Consider the following 25,862-nt stretch of genomic DNA (forward strand, 5'->3'; position numbering starts at 1 on the left):
GATTGGCTATACATTGCCTCTCCTCCCCTCTTCTCCTCACAACTCCTCCCTCCCTGCTCCTGACCACTTTTCTCCACTCCTGACTACTGTCTCCCCCCCCCTCTTCTCCCGACAACTCTTCTCCCCCCTTCTCCTTCCCTCTTGTGACGACTGTTCCCTCCCCTCTTCTCCTGACGACTGTTTCCCCCCCACTCCTTCTCCTGACGACCGTTTTCCCCCCCACCCCTTCTCCTGACGACCGTCTCCCCCCCCCCTTCTCCTGACGACCGTCTCCCCCCCTTCCTTCTCCTGACGTTTTTCTCCCTCTCTCCCCTGCAACCATCTTGAGATCATATGAATTACCCAGTATTTAATAATCGTTAGGGAAAGGTGTAAAAACTTTATTGGAAATCTAAGAAACAATATATTAGAGTGGTTAGTTGCCAGAATGGCCTGCAGGTTCATGTAATCTAGAGTTAGCAGGCATGCACACTTACCTATATGACTTTTTTTTTTTTTTTTTTCTAAAGGGATTGTCTAGTTTTAGAACAATAGAGTCTGAGAGTGCCATGCTAGTCCATTGGCTGTGGCCGGTATTGTATCTCATCTCCATTGAAGTGAACAGGATGAGATTCTAATCCTGGACAACCCCTTGAACACCTCTACCAACAAGTTCATAATATGTTCTGATGAATCCAATTTTTCAGCTAAAAACTGACGTGTAAATGTAGAAACAGGTCCCTGTTACTTTATTACGGCTTTACTGTACTGTGGACCTGGTTTTCAGATGATCAGAGCTATATATACATGTAGAGTTGACCCCTCTGGGGCAGAAACTTTAACCCTTTATGACGCTCAAACATCAATTTGTATCCCTTCTCCGTTGAGGTGGCCCTCTCAGAAGTCCCCAAAGTTTACGGTGTAAGTCTCCGCTGTGGTGAATGGTGCGACAGGCGTAGTGCCTTCCTCTTCCCATGTTTCTGTCTCCACCTCTGTGTATATTTCTGTGTAGGTCTCAGTTTCTGTGTCCCACAGAGACTCCGTAGGAGTGGGGGGCTCCAGCCTGCGGGGAGGCATGGTTGTGGGCGTCTCTGTGGGAGGTAAAGTGGTGGTGGGAACATAAGGCGTAGTTGTGGGCGGAAGAGAGGTGGTGAGATTACGCTGCCGGTTCAGCCACATCCGCCGTCTCTGCATACGCTGCTTTGCCAATGGGGAAAGACGACGGCCTCCAGGTGGAGCCAGGCGGAGAGGCCCCTTCCCTTTCATTGCTATTATTTCCTTGATCCTTTGCCAGTTGGAACGTGCCAGAACAAAGTTGCAGTGAGTTGCCCCAACTTCATAGCCAACGATACATGTCTTGGTGCTCTGTGTAAAACCTTCAGCCCGAACAGTCACTCGATACTCCCCTGGGTTGAGAATACGCCAGTAGTCGCCACCAGTATCTGTGAGAAGGAGAACAGGGGGTTATAGGAGGCATAAGCAAATGCAGCTTGTGAAATGGGTAAACTGAACAGCATTTTCCCTTTGAATTCAATGTAACACATATGTGACATAAAATACGTCTTGTACACACATCCTAATATTAGAAAAAGAAATTACCTGTTTTGACGTCATGTTGAATTTCTGCTATAGAAATCGATGCATTAGCTATTGGTTCCCCGTGCCGATCAGTCACAATGCCTTTAATACCACGATGAACCTGTCAAAATGTATGAAGTAGAGACATTAAGTAGTAGATGGGAAAACATGTGGCCAAGTTACCCATTATAGACAGGTTAAGGTAGGGAAGTTACAAGTGCAGTATTACTTAGGGTCCTATTACACAGAGCGATTTTTTAACAATAAACGATGATCGCAAACGAGATTGTTTATCGTTAACCTGAAATCGTTCACCATATTACACAGAACGATAGTCGTTAGTTATGATTGTTATTGCGATCTTTACTATGATCGTTTATTCCTTCTGATCCCAGCAAAACAAGGAACAATGTGCAATTACACTGAACGATTAGTTAAAAAATGCGGAACTTGAGCGTACAAATGTTGAATTACAGCGAACGATTAACGATAATTTTAGGTTCAGATCTAAATCAACGATACATGAACGATTTTTTGATTGTTGCCTGCAATTACACAGAGCCATTATCGTTTAAATTCGAACGATATAACGATTTTTCGTATGATAATCGCCCCGTGTAATAGGGCCCTTAGAAATCTATGGCATAGAGCAGGGGTAGGGAACCTTGGCTTTCCAGCTGTTGCAAAACTACAATTCCCATCATGCCTGGACAGCCAAAGCTTTAGCTTAAGGCCCTATTACACGAAACGATTACGGCCCATAATTATCTTGTGTAATAGAAGGCAACGATCAGCTAACATGAACAGTGTCTGCTGTTGAAAGACAAACAACCAGGATAGCAACGATCTGCTGCCGTTGCTTTGTTAAATAGGAGTGGCGGCAGCAGACCTCTGCTATGGGCTGCCCGGATGATTCAGTGATCAACTGGGTAGCCCCCCAAAAGCTCCCCGTGCCCCTCCCCCTGGCTCTCACCCGCTCGCTGCCCATATGTGTAATAGTGCCGGAAGTGAGCGAGGGCTGACTTGTTTGCTCCACTCCGTCGCCCCCTTCCTAATAGGACCTAAATGTGTCCAGACTAAAGCCCCTATGTCCATCTAAAAATGGGGGAATTTTCACCTACCTGCTCCATGAAGGTAAGCAGAGATTCTTTGTTAGTCTCCCATTCCTCGGCCAATTCACTTTCATGTGGGAACTTGTCACAGCCCAGGTATATGGAGAGCTCCATACAGTTACTGTGTAGGTAGCTGAAGTCATTCATACCTGTTAGAGGGAGAGTAAGCCACGTGATTCCACAGCTAGTAATATACAGTTTGTAGTCACCATCCCTATTGGTAGGAATTACTTACTGCCAGAGACAGGCCTCCATTTGGCTCCATTAGCAATGCCCATACCCTTGGTGAAGTCATCGGCATGGCAGCTGCCACGAATGGTTTCTCCCATGGTTAGATGGGCTGAGGCATAGGAAATGGCGAGCCACCTGAAAATAGCATTGTCAGGAGTCTTGGACACTCCTTCTTCATCCTCTCCTGGGGCTTCAGCAAAGGACTCCTCCTCCTCTTCCTCCTCCTCTTGGAGATACTGATGACGATACCGGGGTTGTGGTTCTTCTTCCTTTACCGCTCTTGCCAGGTCGTATGGGTAGGAAACCAGCTTTTCACCACCTTGTAGGTTAGCTCCCAGAACAAAAGGGATTTTATCCATCCAAGCGATGATTGCTCTGGTCTCCACTGCCACCTAGACAAGAAATCCATGAAAGTCTTCTCCACACTATTTATTCATTTCTTTTATCAATCTCTTATTTGCCATACAAGACTTACTGTGGCATCTTCTGCCAAAAAGCTTTCTGGAATAGGGATGTTACTGTTAGGAAACCGGTAAGGGACCATCTTCCTGTCCTCCGCTGCCCACAGTGCTGTGTTAAGGTCTGGAAAGTTGGTGAAAATATCATAGCCTTCTTCTGTCCAGTGGCCCAAGGCCCAATTGCCAAGTTCTGAGCCCTGAGATAGATACATATGAGGTCAAGAGCAGTGTCTCGTATTGGGAACCTGCTAATGGTAATGTATTAAATCCTAATACCAGATGGGCGGGAAAGATCCTGAATCTGGGAGGAAAGCAGACACTTTTTTTAATCTTATAAAACTTGTTTAACCTTTCAAGCCGCCACCCACCCCAAACTGCCGTTACTGTTCTGTGGTCTTTGCCATGCCTTGTCTAGTCCAGGGACCAGCCTTCCTCCTGGGGTCTGTATTATGGTTAAAAACATAACAAAACAGGGATCAATGGGGTGGGGTCTAGAGCTAGGGTACACCATTGGCTCCCTGCCGCGCCGCTGAAATAAAACTTGCTTTCAACCATAATACCATCCCCATGAAAAAGATCAACCTTGGGACCGGGCAATGCATGGTGACAATTAGAGATGCTCGAACATCGGGAAATCTTAGGTTCGATCGAACTCAAACCTTCTCGACCCTTCTGCATTTGATTCTCGATGCCTTCCCATTCCGTGGGGGAAGGAGGAGACAGCCTGAGTACCGCCAGTATTTCAGGCGGTACCCGGGCAGTCTCCTCCTTCCCCACGGAACGGGAAGGTATCGAGAATCAAATGCCGAAGGTTCGAGTTCGATCTAACCTAAGATTTCCCAATGTTCGATCATCCCTAGTGAAAACTACAGAATGTTAGCGGCGGTTGGGGTGGGTGGTGGCCAGTACAGATTCACTTTAAAGTGAATGTCGGATTTAAATCACATTTTAAAATACTGACACTATTAAAACTATTAAAATGCTTTTATTCTCTGGTGCCAAGTGTCATTGGACACATTGTAAATATACAGTTGCAAGAAATAGTAAGTGAACCCTTTAAAATTACCTGGAATTGTAAATTGAATACTGATTGTAAATTGTATTCTGATTGTTATTCAAGTAAAAATTACAGGCAAACACAATCTAAGTAAACTATAAGACACAATCACTTGTATTGTCTCTGTCTTATTGAGCACAAAGTGCAAACATCCACAATGCAGGGAGAAAAAGGACGTAAACCCTTAAAGAGGTTATACAGCGTTAGCAAAACATGGCCACTTTCTTCCAGACACAGCACCACTTTTGTCTACAGTTTGGGTGTTGGTTTTGCAACAAGGCCCCATTGACGGGAATGGAGCTTAATTGCAAACCACATCTGAACTGGAGACAAGAGTCAGGTTGTCTCTGGAAGAAAGTGGCCATTTTTTTTTCTTAGACTGGACAACCCCATTAGGCTATGTTTAACACTATATAAACAATGGCCGCTGTTTGACAGTTTCATCGAGCTGATTGGCTGCATGAACATGATTTTCTTTTATTTGGATTGCTGGCACATTTGGATGTGCCTGCAATCCAAATTGCCATTAAATTTCAGTGTAATGTACGGCTGTGAGAATGTGACCAGGCTGTGAACAGTGGCCGTTGTTCAGTCTGCAGGTCGGAAATAATTGACTAGTCAATTATTTCCACGGCCGTAGGGCAATACATTTGTGTGCACAGCGGATGCTGTTCCCCATAGGATTCCACACAGTGCATTCTTTTTTTTTTTTTGTCCAGAACAGCCATTGTTTAAATTGCCAACAAAGGCTGTTCTTGCAAAAAAACAAAACAAAAAACATTGTATTCACTTCAACGAACCGAGTTGCAAAACCCGACCCAAACTGGAGACGAGCGATGCTGTGTCTGGAAGAAAGTGGCTATGTTTTTCTAATGCTGGATAACTCCTTCAATACTGTCCCCTCCTCTTTACGCTCGCTTCATTTAATCAATTAACAATGTCACCTAGACAGGACTTCACAGCAGTTGGGTCCCATCTCCCAGCTGGGGAGAGGGCTAAACTGCCATGAAGCCCCAATTTCAATTGGGTCACCAACTTTCTTCCTACCCTGTGGATGTTTACTCAATCTGCTCTATAAAAGGCATGCACAGTCCAAATGTTTGTGTGTTACTAGTTAAGTTACATTGTGTTTGTCTAATTATGACAAATTTCTAATAATCTAATTATCTAATAATAATTCCAAAGGCCTCACTTACTTTTATGCCTAGCTAATTTATTGCAGAAACGGAAAAAAGAAAAAGTTGCCAAACACTTTTTATTTCTTTCACCTTAAATCTGTGGTCCCATGACTTAATGAAGACAGCGCTGGTGTTTCCAAGGAGTTTGGCAACTTTTTCTTTTTTCCGTTTCTGCAATTTTACACGGTAGCACGCGGGATGCTCCCTGAGTGGGGGCCCGTGTAAAATTGCAGAAACGGAAAAAAAAAAAGTTGCCAAACTCCTACTAGCTTGCAGTCTTCAGCACCAGGACCATTCAGTCTCTACATCGGTTCTCCATTTCAGGGATGATTCGCATTAAGCCCAAGGGGCAACAAGGTGAGCCTCCTACTAACCTTACCTTCCTTTTCCTTAATGTACGGTATCAAACGAGGCAACGCCTTTCGCCTGTTTCTTTTTTTCTCTACTATTTAGCTAATTTATTAGCAGAGCTGGACTCTCATGCCTTTTACATGTGGCTTCTACAAACATTTACCTACCATTGGACTTGCAATCTCATATCCATCAGGGTTCAGAGAGGGCACCAGGTGAATCCTTGTCTCGTGGACTAGAGTTATTATGCGTGGGTTGCCATCTCGATATTCCTTGCACATAAACTGCATAAGAAGAAGAAGCAACTCCCGACCGAGAACTTCATTACCATGTAGTCCAGCTGTGTAGCGAAACTCTGGTTCCCCTGTTAAGCAATGTGCAATACAGTTTAGGATTAAAGGCAGATACCATAGTTGATAATTAGAGATGAGCGAACCGGGTTCGAGTCGATGCGAACCTGAACGTTCGGTATTTGATTAGCTGGGGCTGCAGAACTTGGATAAAGCTCTAAGGTTGTCTGGAATACATGGATACAGCCAATGACTATATCCATGTTTTCCACATAGCCTTAGGGCTTTATCCAACTTCAGCAGCCCCCGCTAATCAAATGCCGAAAGTTCGGGTTCGGATTGACTCGAGCATGCTCCAGGTTCACTCATCTCTATTGATAATCTCTGGATTTTTATTGATTTGTTGACTTTCTTACCTACTTCATGTTCCCCCGGATTGTCTGAAATCTCCATTGCGTAAATTTTCAATCCTTTAGCCGATTTCCCAATGTTATATATGCGAGTGATGGTTGGACATTCGTCATTGACAACTTTCATGAGCTGGATGTGGAATGATATATTGGAGAAAGAGAGAGATGTTATAAAGGGTTAAAAGCTTCGTGGTGGTGGTGACAATAGAGACGATGTACTCACCTGCCTCATATCCTTGTAGTTGTGATGCTTAAAATCCAGGTTATCGGCCGATGTTATCACCTCATTCTGGCTGTAGTAACTCACCACATCTAGGAAGAATAGGAAGCAAATGTTATAAAAGGGAAATAATAATTATAACACCCTCACCTCCCAGTCCCAACCCCTCCTTTACTGGCACACTGTGCATGATATACAGGGCTCTGAACAGTATGTTTCTATATAATATGACAGGGTATAGGGGAGAAGGCTCCGGGTGCATGGGGTCCTGGTGTGCGCCATAAACAAGCAATAGGGTGGCAGCCAATCCATTTCGAGGTGAGACTCGAATCCCTGTGCTCAAGATTACAGGGATCCAAGTAGTCAGACCTTTAAAGGAGAAGTCTTGTGAAAGTAAAAAAAAAAAGGGGCGCCCCCATATCGCCACTCCCAGATCCAGCTGGCAGCCACCGGCCACCGCCTTTCCAGCTGCAACATCACTGACTGGCTGAATGGCCAATCTCTCAACCAGGCCGCAACGTTGCAGCTGGAAGAGCCAGGTACGTGATGTTCTGTTACCAGCCAAGAATGGCAGCCGACACACGTCAGCAAGATCCAGGAGCAGCGCTATAGAGTCACAGGGACTGGTAAATATACATTGTTTATGTTCCCGCACCCCCTTCCATTCTGCTTTTTTTTGTTTGTTTTTTACTTACACAGGACTTCTCCTTTAATCATACACTTATCCTCTATCCTGTGAAATACATCTGTAAAGAACCTAAAGACATTAACGCATTCCTGCCGTTTCAAATAACTTTTAACATGTCAAACGTTATTGATCACAATGAGTCTCACTGCTGGGAACCACTGCAATCCAGAGATACAGCCAGGGAGAGAGCGTGCACTATACCCTTTGGCTTGCCAAGAATCTGACTCATTTACTTCATAGACTGCAAGGGTATGTGCACACTGAGCAATTCTCGAGGAATTGAAGCAGAAAGTTTTCAGGCAGAATATAAGCAGAATTTAAGCCCCCCCCCATTGACTTCTATAGGATTCCTCTAGCAGATCTACAGCAGAAAATTCTGCTCGGAAATTCTGCGGTGTGATTAACAGAGCAGAAAACCCATTGAACACAATGGGACTTTGCTCTGTACATATTTGATGGGAGGAATTTCAAGCTGAAATTCCTCTTCAATTCCTCACCTTTTTCCTCGCCTTTTCCTCAGTGTGCACATACCCTAAGGGTGGGTTCATACTACGGAATTCTCGCGGACAATGTCCGCGGAATTCTGTCGTGTGTCCGCGCGCACGGGCGTGCACCTTTCCGCCGTCTCCATAGACACCATTCTATGGGCCTGCGTATTCCGCTATCCGCCGAAAGAAGTGACGTCACTTCTTTCGGCGGATAGCAGAATACGCCGGCCCATAGAATGGTGTCTATGGAGCCGGCGGAAAGGCGCGGACATACTGCGGAATTCCGCAGAGTTTATCTGCAAGAATTCCTCAGTATGAACCTACCCTAATAAAGTAAAATAGTCGCATTTGATTGACATCCGGCTAGCCTATTACACGGCACAATGATCATGCAGCCAGGCAATGATCATGCGGCCATTTTGCTTGTCCCACATCGCCTATTACACAGGGAGATGTAGCTAACATAATTTTTTTGACTGGTCAGAATTGATCGATCAGCCAACAAGTGAGCGCTTGCTTGTTGGTTGGCTAATCTCCGGCCCAATTACACAAGGTGAAATCTGCCTGAGCATATAGCTGTAGGTTCTTACTGGAAACTGGACATCCTAAGACCTCTATGCGCATGCACAGGCTGCCGTTCCATGTCTGTGGGTATATACGGATAAATCTTGCTACCACCGGTTCTGGAAAATCTGTCTGCACTGGTGTGTCCTTGTCCACGTTCCCATAGAACATCTATAAAGAGACACAATAAAACCTGATATATCATGTCCAATGCAGAAATTTCGTGTGTTTACTACAGCAACCAATCACAGCAAAGCTTTCATTATTCCAAAGCCATTTGAGAAATGAAAGATGAGTTTTGATTGGTTGCTACAGGTAACACCATTTCTTTGATAGTTTTGATACAAATATATGAAGAGTTGTTTGTCTTGCAACCAGTCAAAAAGCAGCTTTCATTTCATATTCTGCCTTCAAAAATGAAAGCTGGGATGTGACTGGTTGTTACAGGACATAGGTTTTTGGTAACTAAAGTAAAGGTAGTGTACAATGGGGCTTCTAATCCTGAAACAGTAGATATAACTCTTATGTCAATCCATCGTTCCAGCGCTGAGCTTTAGAAGTTTTATGCAATTTAGGACATAAAGCCCCAAGGGTTTTTTCCTGGGCTGCAAAAGCTCAGCAATTTTGGGTCTGTCAATCTAAATAGAATTGGTGCTTACTTGCAGGCATAGGGGCATTAGAAAAGAAGAGTCATTGCTGGGCTTTTGCAGTCGATGGGATGTATCTCCTAATTTGCATAAAATGTCCAAAGCTTATTTTAGCGCTGGAGTGTTGGATTGAAGTACGAGTTACAGTATATCAGTGTACCCCATTGTACACAGTAAAAAGCTGAAGACTGTTCCACTTTAAGGTCCTATAGGTGTCAATCTATCATAAAATACAAAGATAACCACATACTCACCATCTCCTCAAACCCATTGCTGTACATGGTCCATTTTTGACTGTCGTTACTGAAGCCCACATAGAACGCGGTGACAAAATCATCACTATTAGAGAAAAAAAAAGTGAATTACTTCGCCTGTAGGAATAAAGTTATAAGGCTACGTAACCATATATTTTGCGGTCTGAGCTAACATATTGCTTTGGGATTCTTCCTCCTTATTCCTTCTTCAGCCTCTTTCATTCATGTGACATCACATTATGCCTCCATGTTCCCCAAGTACGTCAATGAAAACCAGTGACATGGGACAAATGGTTATGACTTTTCTAATCTTAGCAGGTCCTCAAATTCTAAGTCAATCCCTTTCCCGTTCACAAGTTCACTAAAAAGATTGAATTCTACATTCTGGGCTGATTGTTATTGGGGTATTGTTTGTGGTACCATATGGGCAATGGCTGTACCAATCAACATAACACCAAGCGGTTAGTGTATCTGTAATAAAGACTTTGGCTACCGTACATTATGCAACCCCATACGTGACGTTTCCCTGTAAAGACCTACACACGACATGACCCACATGGTCTCCAGACCAAATCATTGCATCCAAGACAATCATTGCATCCATTCCTACCTCCACTAGAAATGATCGAACATCTGGAATTTTCAGGTTTATTCGAACTCGAACCTTCATCATTTGATTCCTATTACCTAGGCTGTATCCCTGTTTCCCAGGCGGTACTCGGGCTGTCTTCACCTTCCCCTCGGTACAGGAAGGGGTCGCGAATCAAATGACTAAGGTTCAAGTTTGAATGAACCTGAAAATTCGATCATCTCTAACCTCCACTGCTACCTCACTCTGCACTGTTACCGTATGGCTTGTCCTTCCTGGTGTTGCAATATCAATGTTAAGGAGACAACATCACACCACTCCTACTCCTATTCCCGGGATAAAGGTGTCCGTTGGCATAATGTACGATTGTGGCCCAAACATGCTACCATGGCCTGCAGCATTTCCAGACTTGTCTACCATTGGGCACATCTGGGACATTATTGGTGGGTAATTACAGAGGGCGCCAGCAGCGGATCTGGATGATTCGTGGGCATTTAGCATGGCAGACCACTCCTCAGAGCGTATATAATTTTGGGACAGGTTTACTATCTACAGAAAATACTTACTGAATGACAGAGTCCCGTCCTTGGGTTATGACGCCAGTGAATAATGTGCTTCTTCTGGTGTCCACCTCCAACCACTGTGATCGGCCATCATCCTCAGCACACCAGGCACCGTCAAAGAAGTCATCTTCATTTGCACCTGCCTAAAGAGGGGGCACACTGTAAGAGATGTACTACAAATACTAATGGTCCCTTCAACTCAATAATTGATCTCTTTTTATTACAACAGACACTGATATATGTTATTACTACATGCCTTAGGCCAGGGCGACACTATGACCTAAAGATTATTTCTGTCTTGCTATGAAAGTGGAAAGACAAAATCAAAGCAGCAGACACTTGTTGGAGGACGAAATTCCACCTATCTGGTACATACTTGCATGTTAAGACGACCTCTTTGGGCGTGCAGCCCATGGCGCAACATAGAGGAAGCAAGCATCTGATCATCATCTATCCGATGGGATTCAACACCAATGGGAGGGCACTCTGAGTTAAGAGTAAAAAAAGGAAATTATTATCTGATAAAGCTTATTAAAGGGGTTGTCCAGGGAGCAAAAGGCTTTAGCCTTCTTTTGCTCTCCGGACAACAGCTAGAGGTTTTTCGATAAAAAAACAACTTTTCCCTGATCCACAGGATAGGAGAAAAGTAAGAGATCGCTGGAGGTCTGACCTCTGTACCCTCCACCAATCTCTGTATTGGCTCCTGGCTTCTTCTGTGTTATGAATAGAGCCACAGGTACGGCACGTGACCCGCGGCTCTATTCATTCCAAAGGAGGTGCCGGAAAGAGCCGAGTAAGCTGGAAGAGCGCTGCACTCTGCTCTCTCCGGCGGTTCCATAGGATTGAATAGAGATGCCAGAAAGAGCCGTGTAAGCCAGAAGAGTGCTTACTTGGCTCTTTCCGGTACCTCCATAGAAATAAATAGAGCCGCAAGCATCTGGGCAAAAATGTAGATCGACAGGGTGTTCGTTTGGAGGTCAGACCCCCTGCAATATCTTACTTGTTCCCTATCCTGTGGATAGGGGACAAGTTACTTTTCTTTAAATGCCTCTAAGTTTTACAAGTTTTAGCTCTAAACAAAAGACTTGTACATACTTCTCCTCTCCTTTGGAGGTTCTTCCACCTCTTCTGAATCCCACGTTTCTTGGGTCTTCTTCTTGTCTATAGAAATAGATGATATTAATTTACACATCCCTATCTGAAATACAGCTTGCTTATAAAAGTTACCTAAAAAACAGACCCGTCTGCCTTAATGCTTAATGTCTCAGATATCGATGTACCCCTCACCTTTTCGATTCCTCTCCTCCTCCTCTCTCTCGCGTTCCTCTTTGCTAGTTGTCTCTGTAGACATAAAACATGATCAGACTGTAAGATTTGACAGAAAGAAGCCCCCATATAGAATTAAAAAAGGTGCACACACTTGGATGGGTGACATATTGCACATCTCTGAGCTGTAGCCCTAACCCTGTATCACTATTAGTCAGGGTGCCCCTATATCTATACATAACTGCAGACACATGAACATATAAAAATTACTTGTCGGGTATTTGTCTTCATCTGTCCACTCGTCCTCATTGTCTGGTGGCTTCAGAAACACTGTATAATCATCTGCATAGATAAAAGAAGTGACATTGATTTTGCAGGTGTTGACAAGTCATAGGACTCATTTAGTGAGGATACTGCCGTCTGATCCTTTCTCATCGTTGTGAAACACCTTCTGTAGCCTTTAATCAAGTCACCGATGGGAACCCCATGATTATTGTCACCCTCTGTACCTGCTGTTTATGATGTGTCTCGTGGGCAAATAGTTTAACCTATATAAGTAGGGTACTTATTATCAGAGTACTTCTGTTTTATCCTTCAGACATGGGCTGCCACCATAGTCATAAAACAGATCAGAGAAAACCAAAGGGAAATAAAGGATGAGAACACAGGAGATGGGCCATAGTGCATTGAACATGACTGGAGAATATTTCAGTAACTGAATTAGGGATTCTTGATCCTTAGGCACCAAACACACAATTCCTATATATTCATATGATTCTAGAATTGGATGTATCTCTCTATAGCATGTAGAGGGAGCACAGGCGACTATAACCTATCCTCTCGAATTAGGGATATGAACAGGGATAGCCTACTCCTCTGGCCGGGATATTGTTTGTTTGACCTTTGTTAGCTTTATTAGTTTAGGCGCCTCTATAATAGTGTCAGTCTTTGGTCCAAATACATTTCGCAAATAAGGTCCACAACATGTTTCTTCAATTTCCAGCTGAAACTGGTGGCTAGTAGTAGTCATCTCTAAATCTAATCTGTAACAACATTTACAATCTCTGTAGACTAGAGATGAGCGAACTGGGTTCGAGTCGATCCGAGCCCGAACGATCGGTATTTGATTAGCGGGGGCTGCTGAAGTTGGATAAAGCGGTAAGGTTGTCTGGAATACATGGATACAGCCAATGACTATATCCATGATTTCCACATAGCCTTAGGGCTTTATCCAACTTCAGCAGCCACCGCTAATCAAATGCCGAAAGTTCGGGTTTGGATCGACTCGAGCATGCTCCAGGTTCGCTCATCTCTACTGTAGACTAAAAAACATGTGGCTATCTCTAACACAGAGTGGCTACTTAGTTGGACATTTTTGATGAAGAATATTTACAAATTTGCACAGTTGTTTAAATCGGTTAAAACTAATGGTAACATAATAATTAAAAACAATGAAAAAATGAGTACAAAGAATGTATAATATATTGTAGAAGAAACTTTAGATTGTACTCACAGTCATCGTAATTATTTCCTGGTTTTGGGTCTGGGTATTCAGGAATTGGTGGAGGAGTGACAACCACTGGCTTCTCTAGGGAGACAAAATCACAGATCAAAAAAACTTAGCTTTAGTGTTTAGTATATACAAAAAAATTAAAGGGGTACCCTGGCGAATTTTTTATGGAAGTACTGTAAGAGATTTTTAAATGGAAATAAATTACAAATCAATATAACTTTGTGAAACCAGTTCATTTGAATTTTTGCTAGAGTTCCCCTTTAATTTCTTTAACAAACTATGGTCAGGTATCCAGAAAAAATAACCCTTACATGTTTCGGTTGAAGTAATAAACAGTAATGGAACAAGATGGGGGCAAATCCTAACGGATCACAATTTGATGATTACTTTTTTTGTTAGAAGGCTTCCCTGATCAACTGCACACAAGGAAATCCCTCTGCGGAGATCCTGAGCAGTCATCTTTAAAGGAGAAGTCCGGCTATTTTTAAAATCTGTCAGCCGGCAGGGGCAGGGGGGAATTTGATCAGGAATATGAACTTACCTGTCCCTGTGCCTGCTGTGAGTGGCGGGATCAGCCTTGTGACCAGGACAGGCCTTTTCCCCCGAGTCGTGACGTCATCACAACTCGGGGGAAAATGGCTTCCGGCTGGGGTCCCAAAGCTGATCCCCCTGCTCAACGTGGGCATGGGGAGAGGTTCATACTTTTGATCAAATTCCCTGCAAGCTGCCAGATTTTAAAAACCACAGTCCTTCTCCTCTAAAATTTACTTGTGACTTCCAAAGAGTCATTTCAAATCTTTTCATTATGGGGGTATGGGCATTCAGACCCTGACTGATCACTAGAACTAGCAGTGGAACTCACTTATCGAAACCTCTACTATGTCTCTATGACATGCCATGAGCTTTTTTGCTTCTTTTTTTTTTAAGAAATAGTGCCCATTTAATCTATGTGGGAAACCAGCGGGTGGTGTTCAAAATCCCTGCAGCACCCCCAGAGGAGAAATAAAGCAAAATGATCAATGGTCCTCTAAAGCATGAGATGATTTTTGTACCTGCTCTCTGCTTTGGCTTATAGATGAGGGTCCTGAACAAAAGGTCCCTTTAAAAAAAAATCTAATAGAATAATTTTCTTTTTCTTTTTAGAATACTGCTAATAGGAAGTGAGCGAGGGGTTAACATAACGATAACGCAAATAAATTCAATAATATATCTGTTCCATATTATATAAAAGTCGCAGTGATTTTCATGAATTTAGGCCAAGCCTGGCTTTCGTCGCTTACTTATAATGCAGATGTCAAGCAAATGCCCCAAAATAACAACTCATAAGCCCAAAATAACATCCATGGAATTTGCTTTGGACAAGGATCAGGAATGCTGTTATCTGTATGGTATTTTATAGTGAAGTTCTGGCTCCACTCACATCCTCAGCTGTCCGTCAAATATACGATCACACAATCCCAGTGAACTCTGGCCAATGAGAAACCAGTGCAAGTTCCAGATAAGGTAATCTGTAATATCTGTAATACGTTACGTCATAGCGGGTGACATACACATTACACAACCCACAAGGTCAACCAAAAAATTATTGCTTAAGATAAAAGGGTTAAAGGGATTCTAGAATTAAAAACATTTTTTTTTTTCAGAAAAAGCGCCACTGTTGTCCCTGGGCTGTGTCTGGTATTGCAACTCTGCCCCATTTACTTGAATGGCAATGAGATGTAATGGGGCTACAGGTGATTCTGTATGAGTTTAGCTAACAGGTCTGATTGGTTTAGATTAGATTTTTCTGTTTATGTTGGCTTAACATGGTGCCACCGACCTCCCTTGTTTAACATGGTCAATAGCATGGTAACAGCATCTCACTGAGGCGGAAAATACGGAAAAAAGAGAACTTTATTCCAGCATGGCAAACATAGCGACGTTTCAACCTTATAGGTCTTTTTCAAGCATACAAAGTTAGGAACAACATGTAGTATATAAGGGATCATCAGCCAATGGGAAAGGAACATATAATTAACACACATTAACCCTTGACAACCCGTATTAAACAACAGTTACAAATAATCTTTATTTAAACAGAACCAAGTGCTACACTTATCACTATGAGGTTAAAATTACTCACAAAACGTTAGTCTCCCACAGGTGTATCCACTATCTGAGCATAGAAGGAGCGCGACAAGCACAGGCGCCGGCGTCTCACGGCGCTTACTGCGCTTGCGCTAAACAGAAACCAGTCGTAGCGAGGTGGGCGTCAACAGCCGCGATCATGTGATCGCAACCATAGCAACCCACCACGCTCACCCTGACGGGGGTCAGCCGGCCACTGCTGATGGCAGAAACTTAACTCCTACCAGCCAATAGTGCAATGTAAGGAAAGTCTCATGTGAAAGTCCTGTAATCCAGCTGATCTTCAGCCACATCCAAAGCAGGCCACATACGGAACGTTCAGAAATAAAACCGCACCATAACTTCTCCAGAGGCATATTCGGCATAGACAGCTCCTCTTCATGCAGATAAGTTAATAGTTGCGGATCACTGTCATTGGTGTAAATCTCCACTCACCACTTCTGGTCATAAGCTGCAACGCATCACATATTGCTATGCACTGTGGTTCCACCGGTATCATGTGCTGCGGTCCCTCCATCCATAAGCGCAAAAGCACACACTAAATCCGCGTGTGTCCGCTTCTCAGTGGTACAATCGGACCATGTAGCAATACATGCAGCAAACAGACCCGGGCATGGGAACTTACTATCCAGTGGCAGACTGGAAACTCCGGACATCATTTTTCATAACATCACTTCATGATGACAGTTCATATGAGACGGCCTCCAGTATAAGTTCCATAGAATATCATAGGGGGCAGCTGGAACAAAATATGGCAGAAGGCTCGGCTGACACCACATCAGGATGAAAAGAATAATAAACTCCTCTGTAGTATAAGCGCTCATCATTTAGTGGACCCATGGGGGACAAACGGATGCATCTAAAACAAAAAGTGAAAAGCAACAAATTAAAAGATTATAAAACCATCACTTAAAACAAAAGAGGTTGAATCCTAACATATATTATTTGCCAAATACGGACTAGATGCACTACATATTCGGCAACACCTTATACTCCAAATTTAAGCCCCTGGGGCTCATTGTATTAAGTAAAAAAATCCATTTTAATTCCAATTTTTTAAGCCTCAATGCTCTATCACCTCCTCTGACCAACGGAGGGACACCGTCAATAACCCTAAAGCGCAACTGGCTAAGTGTATGTCTTGCTTCTAGAAAATGTTGTGGGACTGGCAATTCAACTTTTCCTGTACGGATAGTACTTTTGTGTTTTTGTATCCTCACTCTTATTTCATTTGTTGTTTCACCCACATAACAAAGACCGCAAGGGCAAGAGATTAAATACACCACAAAACTCGATCTACAGTTGTATCTCTGTTTAATTTTAAATTCACGACCAGTATGCGGGTGATGGAAAGTGTCTCCCTTGACTAAATTCCCACAACAGGAGCAACTTAGACAAGGGAAACATCCTGTTTTACAGGTGGATAACAGTGTTTGTACCGGGCCCTTGGTTACTCCTATGTCAGATTTTACAACTACTGCTAATGTCCTGAGAAAAAATTGGGGTATACTTGCTAAAGGTTGCCCGAAGGTAGAAGAATTTAGACTCCCTCCCCTAATGTCTTACAAACGGACACGTAACATTCGGGATGTAGTTGTAAAATCTGACATAGGAGTAACCAAGGGCCCGGTACAAACACTGTTATCCACCTGTAAAACAGGATGTTTCCCTTGTCTAAGTTGCTCCTGTTGTGGGAATTTAGTCAAGGGAGACACTTTCCATCACCCGCATACTGGTCGTGAATTTAAAATTAAACAGAGATACAACTGTAGATCGAGTTTTGTGGTGTATTTAATCTCTTGCCCTTGCGGTCTTTGTTATGTGGGTGAAACAACAAATGAAATAAGAGTGAGGATACAAAAACACAAAAGTACTATCCGTACAGGAAAAGTTGAATTGCCAGTCCCACAACATTTTCTAGAAGCAAGACATACACTTAGCCAGTTGCGCTTTAGGGTTATTGACGGTGTCCCTCCGTTGGTCAGAGGAGGTGATAGAGCATTGAGGCTTAAAAAATTGGAATTAAAATGGATTTTTTTACTTAATACAATGAGCCCCAGGGGCTTAAATTTGGAGTATAAGGTGTTGCCGAATATGTAGTGCATCTAGTCCGTATTTGGCAAATAATATATGTTAGGATTCAACCTCTTTTGTTTTAAGTGATGGTTTTATAATCTTTTAATTTGTTGCTTTTCACTTTTTGTTTTAGATGCATCCGTTTGTCCCCCATGGGTCCACTAAATGATGAGCGCTTATACTACAGAGGAGTTTATTATTCTTTTCATCCTGATGTGGTGTCAGCCGAGCCTTCTGCCATATTTTGTTCCAGCTGCCCCCTATGATATTCTATGGAACTTATACTGGAGGCCGTCTCATATGAACTGTCATCATGAAGTGATGTTATGAAAAATGATGTCCGGAGTTTCCAGTCTGCCACTGGATAGTAAGTTCCCATGCCCGGGTCTGTTTGCTGCATGTATTGCTACATGGTCCGATTGTACCACTGAGAAGCGGACACACGCGGATTTAGTGTGTGCTTTTGCGCTTATGGATGGAGGGACCGCAGCACATGATACCGGTGGAACCACAGTGCATAGCAATATGTGATGCGTTGCAGCTTATGATCAGAAGTGGTGAGTGGAGATTTACACCAATGACAGTGATCCGCAACTATTAACTTATCTGCATGAAGAGGAGCTGTCTATGCCGAATATGCCTCTGGAGAAGTTATGGTGCGGTTTTATTTCTGAACGTTCCGTATGTGGCCTGCTTTGGATGTGGCTGAAGATCAGCTGGATTACAGGACTTTCACATGAGACTTTCCTTACATTGCACTATTGGCTGGTAGGAGTTAAGTTTCTGCCATCAGCAGTGGCCGGCTGACCCCCGTCAGGGTGAGCGTGGTGGGTTGCTATGGTTGCGATCACATGATCGCGGCTGTTGACGCCCACCTCGCTACGACTGGTTTCTGTTTAGCGCAAGCGCAGTAAGCGCCGTGAGACGCCGGCGCCTATGCTTGTCGCGCTCCTTCTATGCTCAGATAGTGGATACACCTGTGGGAGACTAACGTTTTGTGAGTAATTTTAACCTCATAGTGATAAGTGTAGCACTTGGTTCTGTTTAAATAAAGATTATTTGTAACTGTTGTTTAATACGGGTTGTCAAGGGTTAATGTGTGTTAATTATATGTTCCTTTCCCATTGGCTGATGATCCCTTATATACTACATGTTGTTCCTAACTTTGTATGCTTGAAAAAGACCTATAAGGTTGAAACGTCGCTATGTTTGCCATGCTGGAATAAAGTTCTCTTTTTTCCGTATTTTCCGCCTCAGTGAGATGCTGTTACCATGCTATTGGACTTGAACTGTTTTGTCCCTATAGGACACAGGGACAGGTAACTTTTGCATCTGTATATATTATTTTGTGTTTTATATTACACTTAGACCGGAGGGTCTGTGTGGGGAAGTGCTATAGTGTACAACTTTTTTACATTGTTTAACATGGTGTCACAGACCTCTCTTGCTTAACATGGTGCCATGGACCTCCTTTGTTAACATGGTGCCATGGACCTCCCTTGCTTAACATAGTGCCATGGACCTCCCTTACTTAACATGGTACCATGGACCTCCCTTGCTTAACATGGTACCATGGACCTCCCTTGCTTAACATGGTGCCATGGACCTCCCTTACTTAACATGGTGCCATGGACTTCCCTTACTTAACATGGTGCCATGGACCTCCCTCTATAACAGCAGCCTATCTATGTTGTCTAGACTACCCCTGGTCTCATCTGAATTGTTAGCTTTCTAGTGACATTCAGCTCTATCTAAATGGTCTGGAAAACATGACTGTACCCAACACAACCGAGATGTTATAATGTCATCCTTATTCTATGTCAAGACCTGGATTTATATAGCACCCACATATTCTGCATCGCTTAAAGGGAATCTGTCAGCATGGTGCTTTCTTGGTAATTTTCCGTGCAGCGGATTATGTACAATCTTTTTTTTTTTTTGCACTGAACCTGAAAGCACTGCAACACCAGGTCAATGTCCGGAGAGGGCAGGGCAAGCTCCCCCTCCATCTCCCCGTTCTAAAAATCCATTCAATATATGGTCCCCAGATAGGGGACGCATCAGATATCAAACTGATAAGAACAGACACTACACTTGATCTTGCGATGATTATGTCTCCTACTGTAAAAATAGTCACAGAGCTGTTGTTTGTGCCACACTTGTCATGCATCCTTTACCTCTTCATGAATAATCAATGCTGCCCGGCCTCCTGCTCGCTCAGCTGTCAGATTGCAGATCAGTCCTCTGTAGGCAGTTTATGTCTGAAAGAAACACTCAGGTATAATTGAATCTCTTCTCACCAATGTGTTGGAGCTGTGGTCTAGGGGTAACTCACCTGTCTAGAGACCTGCCAGCAGTTCATTCTCTGGTTTGAATGCCCTGATGGAAATTAAGTAGATGTCTTTTTTTTTTTATTATTATTGTATAATTATTAAGGCTATGTTCACACACAGTATTTTTGCTCAGTGTTTTGCAACCAAAACCAGAAGTGGATTGAAAACACAGAAAGGCTATGTTCTCACACTGTTGAAATTGAGTGGATGGCTTCCATTTAATAGCAAATAATTACTGTTAGGCTATGTTCACACTGCGTTTTTGCAATTCGTTTTTGCAATCTGTTTTTTTTTTTTTGCAAAAAACTGATGCATTTGTGTGCATCCGTTTTGATCTGTTTTTCCATTGACTTCCATTGAAAAAAAAAAAAGGATCAAAACGGATCTGTTTTTTTTTTTACGAACACAAAAACGTAGCTGACACTACTTTTGTGTCCGTTAAAAAAAATGGATCCGTTTTGATCCGCTTTTTTTTTTACAGTGGAAGTTTTTTTCCATCTGTTTTTTGCAAAAAAAAAACTCAGATTGCAAAAATGCAGTGAGAACCTAGCCTTATTTTAAAACAATGTCCAATATTTGCCATTAAATGATGGCCATCCGTTCAATTTCAACAGTGTGAGAAAGTAGCCTGTGTTCTCAATCCACTCCTGGTTTTGGTTGCAAAATACTGACCAAAATACTGAGCAAAAATACTGTGTGTGAACATAGTGTTAAAATGATACAATAATGAGAAAAAAAGACATTTAATTTCCATCAGGGAATTCGAACCAGAGAATGAACTGCTGGCAGGTCTCTAGACAGGGGAGTTACCCCTAGACCACAGCTCCAACACATTAGGGAGAAGAGGTTCAATTATACCTGAGCGTTTCTTTCAGACATAACCTGTCTACAGAGGACTGATCAGCAATCTGACAGCTGAGCGAGCAGGAGGCCAGGCAACATTGATTATTCATGAAGAGGTAGGAGGATGCATGACAAGTGTGGCACGAACAACTACTCTGTGACAGTAGGAGACATAAGATTGTACATAATCCGCTGCACGAAAAATTACCAAAAAGGCACCATGCTCACTTGGGGCTGCCAGCTACAGCACACTGTCAGCACCACAGGTAGGGCCCAGGAGCTGACAGATTCCCTTTAACAATTGGGAAAATAACAAACACAAATAAACAGTAAGACTATGGTGCTAATTAGGCCATGGAAGACAATGGGGAATATCAAGCTGTGTTCACATCTAATATGACCCTATGTTCATGGCATATGTCAGTAAATCAGCATGTCCTACAGGAAGTGGTGTATTCTTTCCAGTCTGACACAGTGCTCTCTGCTGCCACCTCTGTCCATGTCAGGAACTGCCCAGAGCAGAAGAGGTTTTCTATGGGGATTTACTACAGCTATGGACAGTTCCTAGCATGGACAGAGGTGGCAGCAGAGAGTACTGTGTCAGACTGGAAATAATCCACTACTTCCTGCAGGACATACAGCAGCCAATAAGCACTGAAAGACAAGATTTTTTAAATAAAATTAATTTATAAATCTGTATAACTTTCTGACATCAGTTGAGTTGAAAAAAAAAAAATTCTGTAGAGTACCCTTTTAACTCAGCCTGTCTTTGCCCTAGTGTATGGCAGTATACTGAACTGCAGGTTTGTGAATAGTATACATAAAATGTAGAGTCATTTTTAGTAGAATGAGGCAACAAGAGCGAATTAAGGGCAAGATGGAGAGGCAATACCTGTGACCAGGTCGGGCTGTGTGCGGGCCTGGGATATGTGATATGGTTATGAAGAAATGGAAATAGAACTGATAGAAGCAAATCTAATGGATTGGAGCAGAGAGGAAATAATAAAGGAGGATGAGCACTAACTGGGTGAAGGGAGCCTTTAAAGTGATAGAGATGATAGCCTAAAATGTCTCCACTCCAATACAGGTGTAACGGGCGCAGGTCCAAAAATAATATAAAAGTGTTGTAAAAAAAATAATAATAAATTTATTAGACACAACACGTTTCAAAGCCGAACTGACTTCTTTCTCAAGTGTCATATTACACGTCTAAGGACCTGCGGCCCGAAACATGTTGGTCATGGACTATTGAGTGTTCGTGTTATAAACAATAAAGGACGATTTGCATTGGAACTTCTGCTCTGGTGCTGGATATTCGCTTTTATTCACTGAAAGCTGGGCAACCTCAACATATAGATGAGGCTGGAAGCAAGCAAAAGCCACCTCTGCATGCAACGTCAAGCAGCCATAACCAAACGAAATATTGGTAGGTCTACCAACGGGGTGCTGCGGGAAGGCCGAGGTTGAGAGCTGGAAGGAGAGAAATAAGACATCCCCTGAAGATAAGACATAGGGGAAGATTTATCAAACTTATGTAAAGTAGAGTTGTCTTAGTTGCCCCTAGCAACCAATCAGATTCCACGTTTCATTCCTCAGAGTCTTTGAAAAATGAAAGGTGGAATCTAATTGGTTGCTAGGGGCGACTAAGACAACTCTACTTTACATAAGTTTGATAAATCTCCCCCATAGTTGGAGAGCTAACATGCGCATCTTATTTGCCACACTACCGCTGTATATATATATATATATATATATATATATATATATATATATATATATAATATATAAAAACACACACAACGGTGCCGTGCCAGACCCACCCACATGCCCACTACAAGGCATGTGAAAATGCAGTTTATTGCCGCTTTGTATGTATTTCTGTGCATTGGAAATCATTTTGCTCATTACAAGCTGGAGGATTTCTTCCTGGCAATCGGGGTGGAATATTCAGGTCATAAGTGAAATTCTCCCTCATTACAGAGATTAGATTCCCATTAGTCTGGATACTGGCATAGCTGCAGATACTTAGCTGGTTCTCCGCTGTTTGCTAAACATTTCACAACGTCCTTCATATAACTTATCTATATCTGTACTAGGAAGCCATATTTTACATTATTTTTAACTTGGCATCCTCAAATTCTTATAAACATATGGAGAGTGGAAAATTCCTGGAGCTGTGCTAAAGAATGTATATTGCTTAGATTTCATTCTTGTTGATTTAAGAAAAGGGGAAACTTTTGATGTAGCAACAGCGCCACTCTGGCCCATAGTTTGTGCCTGGTATTACATCACTTTCCAAAAGGTAGGCAGGGCTTAAAGTGAGGAGTGTGGCCCCTGTGTAGATTTCAGCACATGGCATACAGAATGTCAGAGGGTGGTCTGCACCTCGTAATACATTTGGGGTATCTTTTATATTAAGACATGAAAAGAAGTCTTATTCAGTTCTCTCTCTTTAGGTTTAATACTATATTCCCCTTATTACTGCATTTGACAATGCCTATTAGTTACAGGGATTTTTTGCCAAAAGGCAGATCACAAGGTGTCCCACTGCTGATACACCTAGCATTGACTGCTGGGTACAATTTCCCCTGCAATTTCCTAATTTTGTAGATGGGTAGTAGGTCTCTTCTTCCTCTAGGGTGAGAAGTTTATTAGGATAAGATCAGCCATAATAAGTGTTCTGATAACTGAAATATTTCTAATCTCTTTCATACAAGGTAAGAAAAAGTGGGATGTGTCTCAATGACATTGACAAAATGGAGTTTGAAAGAGGAGATTGGCCCTTAAAGAGAATGTATCACCTAAATTTGTTGTACTGATTAGATCCAGAAACGGGAACATGTTCTTTCTTTCTAATCTGTTTCTATTTTCTGATTGTAACATTCTTATTTTTATTTTAAGTACCTTATTATGGGGGCTGCCATCTTGTCTGAACTGTTTTCAACAGCATTTAGTGACATGCTTTATGGCAAGTCTCATGGGCATAGACAGAATGAACATTTCCAGACCCTATTCTTTCTATGGGACACATTTGGAACCATGCTCAGTAACTTCTGTGACCTGTGGAAAGATCATTCCACGGGGAGTGGAAGGGAAGGCTGAGCTGCTATTGTATTTGCTATCTACTGGTGTAATCTTTTACTGTAATGCTGTACAGATCAGTTTTCAGAAGCCCCCCTCTTATTGTCACATACTGAACAGGAAGGGAAAGATTTATCAAAGGGTGTAAAATTTAAACTGGTGCAAACTGCCCACAGCAACCAATCACAGCTCAGCTTCCAGCTCTGGTTAAAGGAAAGAGGAGCTGTGATTGGTTGCTGTGGCCAGTTTGCACCAGTCTAAATATTAAACCTTTTGATAAATATCCCCCAAAGTGTTTTCGTTTTAGGCCTAGTACCAGTATCAGTCAAATTCTGCTAAAACATTTCATTTAAAGGGACTGCACCTAGTTTTTTCATTATTATTTTTATGGGGGCAACCATCTTGTCTGAGCTGTTTTAACAGCATTTGGAGATTTGCTTTACAGCAAGTTCTATGGACCTAGGCAACAACAGACAGAAGATGTCACCCTGACATGTCTGAAAGCGTTACCCGACATACTCTGTGACCTTTAAATAGGCCATTCCACAGGAGAGGGAGGCTGAGCTGTGATTTTCATGTATTGTCTGTTCTATCTGCTAATGTGATCTTTCATTGTAATGCTGTACAGATAATTTTACAGTAGTCTCCTTATCAACACAGACAGAACAGATAATCTAAGCTTAGTTTTAGACTCAAAATTTTTTTTAAATAATTAGATTGTAAAATATTTCTATAAACCTTCAATGGCAAGTTATCTTACATATGTATGGAGCAAGTAACAGCACTGTACATGAATGAGAGGGTTCTTACTGGGTGTAGGCTTCTCATATACTACAGGGGGCTCTGGACGCTTAGGAACCTTCTCAGGCTTCTTATTACGTCTGTTGGACCCATCTATGTGGAGGAAGAAAATATTTAGTTGTAAAGGAGGCAAAAAGTTGACAAAAAGAGAAGAGGTATGGAAATAGATTCTAATCATGCATGTAATAATGGATGAGGATGAGCTATAAACAGAATAAAGAACAAAGCACAAAGGGATAAAGTGACCATACAGTCATCATAGTCCTCCAGGCGTTCATTGTAATCTTCAGTTGGAGGCTCCTCTTCCACACCTAGTCAAAAAATAAGAAACCATATGATTGTGTTACTATATAGAATTATCAGGTTTAGTTAACTACCTGGCACCTGTAGATAAAATAGATTTATTTAATTCCATAGTAGAGATATAGTTATTTTCTCATACAGAATTTAAAATCCCCTTCATAGACAGATTGAAAGGATAACATTCTGGTCTCTAATAGCCACCACTAGGGGGAGCTTTGGAGCTTACTGCATACTAGTTATACATTATAATCAATAACAGAACTGGATGCAGTGAGGTTCTAAACTCACCTAGGAGTGGTATTAAGGTTCCAAGGGGTTTGTCATTTAACTTTTATGTCTATGCAGGGGATTTTGGAGTCTAGACTGCTATAAATAATACATTTATAAAATAATTAGCACAGACTGATATACCTTAATATCGCAAGATATTATAGGTGGATTTAAACTCTGGACAGTAGGGGCCACAGATCACAGACTAACCGAGGTCTTATCTATATGGAATTTTAATATTTTCCCTATGTCTTTGTAAGCTCACTTGAATAACTTCATTTTCTTTCCACAAATCAACTGAAACCAGAAAGTGCCAGAGATTTGTAATTTATTCTATGTAAAAATCTCCAGTCTTCTAGTACTTACCAGCTGCTGTATATCCTGCAGAAAGTGTGTATTCTTGACAGTCTGGAGAGCAGGAGAGGCTTTCTATGGGGATTTTCTCCTGCTCTGGACAGTTCCTGACATGGACAGAGGTGGCAGCAGAGAGCACTGTGTCAGACTGGAAAGAATACACCACTTCCTTCAGGACATACAGCAGCTGATAGGTACTTGAAGACTAGAGATTGTTTAATAGAAGTAAATTACAAAT

The 25,862-nt window shown here is 42.3% G+C and overlaps 1 protein-coding gene and 1 pseudogene across 1 annotated transcript in view; both read right to left on the bottom strand.

Moving 5' to 3' along the window:
• Positions 1 to 359: 359 nt before the first annotated feature.
• AEBP1 (AE binding protein 1) overlaps positions 360 to 25,862 on the bottom strand; it is a 36,761-nt gene continuing 11,258 nt past the window's right edge. The window contains exons 5-22 of the mRNA XM_069944184.1: positions 24,949 to 25,008; positions 24,707 to 24,790; positions 13,437 to 13,511; positions 12,194 to 12,265; positions 11,945 to 11,998; positions 11,753 to 11,818; positions 11,034 to 11,143; positions 10,661 to 10,800; positions 9,506 to 9,590; positions 8,631 to 8,775; positions 6,868 to 6,956; positions 6,651 to 6,774; positions 6,112 to 6,308; positions 3,376 to 3,555; positions 2,905 to 3,292; positions 2,679 to 2,818; positions 1,579 to 1,678; positions 360 to 1,421 (exon numbers count right to left, since the gene is read on the bottom strand). Coding sequence (XP_069800285.1) covers positions 877 to 1,421; positions 1,579 to 1,678; positions 2,679 to 2,818; positions 2,905 to 3,292; positions 3,376 to 3,555; positions 6,112 to 6,308; positions 6,651 to 6,774; positions 6,868 to 6,956; positions 8,631 to 8,775; positions 9,506 to 9,590; positions 10,661 to 10,800; positions 11,034 to 11,143; positions 11,753 to 11,818; positions 11,945 to 11,998; positions 12,194 to 12,265; positions 13,437 to 13,511; positions 24,707 to 24,790; positions 24,949 to 25,008 — 2,654 coding nt within the window. The 3' untranslated portion in view covers positions 360 to 876. The remainder of the gene's footprint in view (positions 1,422 to 1,578; positions 1,679 to 2,678; positions 2,819 to 2,904; positions 3,293 to 3,375; positions 3,556 to 6,111; positions 6,309 to 6,650; positions 6,775 to 6,867; positions 6,957 to 8,630; positions 8,776 to 9,505; positions 9,591 to 10,660; positions 10,801 to 11,033; positions 11,144 to 11,752; positions 11,819 to 11,944; positions 11,999 to 12,193; positions 12,266 to 13,436; positions 13,512 to 24,706; positions 24,791 to 24,948; positions 25,009 to 25,862) is intronic.
• Positions 19,573 to 19,752, bottom strand: LOC138781877 (U2 spliceosomal RNA; annotated as a pseudogene).

The sequence above is a fragment of the Dendropsophus ebraccatus genome, chromosome 1 (genome assembly GCF_027789765.1).
Source record: "Dendropsophus ebraccatus isolate aDenEbr1 chromosome 1, aDenEbr1.pat, whole genome shotgun sequence".
Lineage (NCBI taxonomy): Eukaryota > Metazoa > Chordata > Amphibia > Anura > Hylidae > Dendropsophus > Dendropsophus ebraccatus.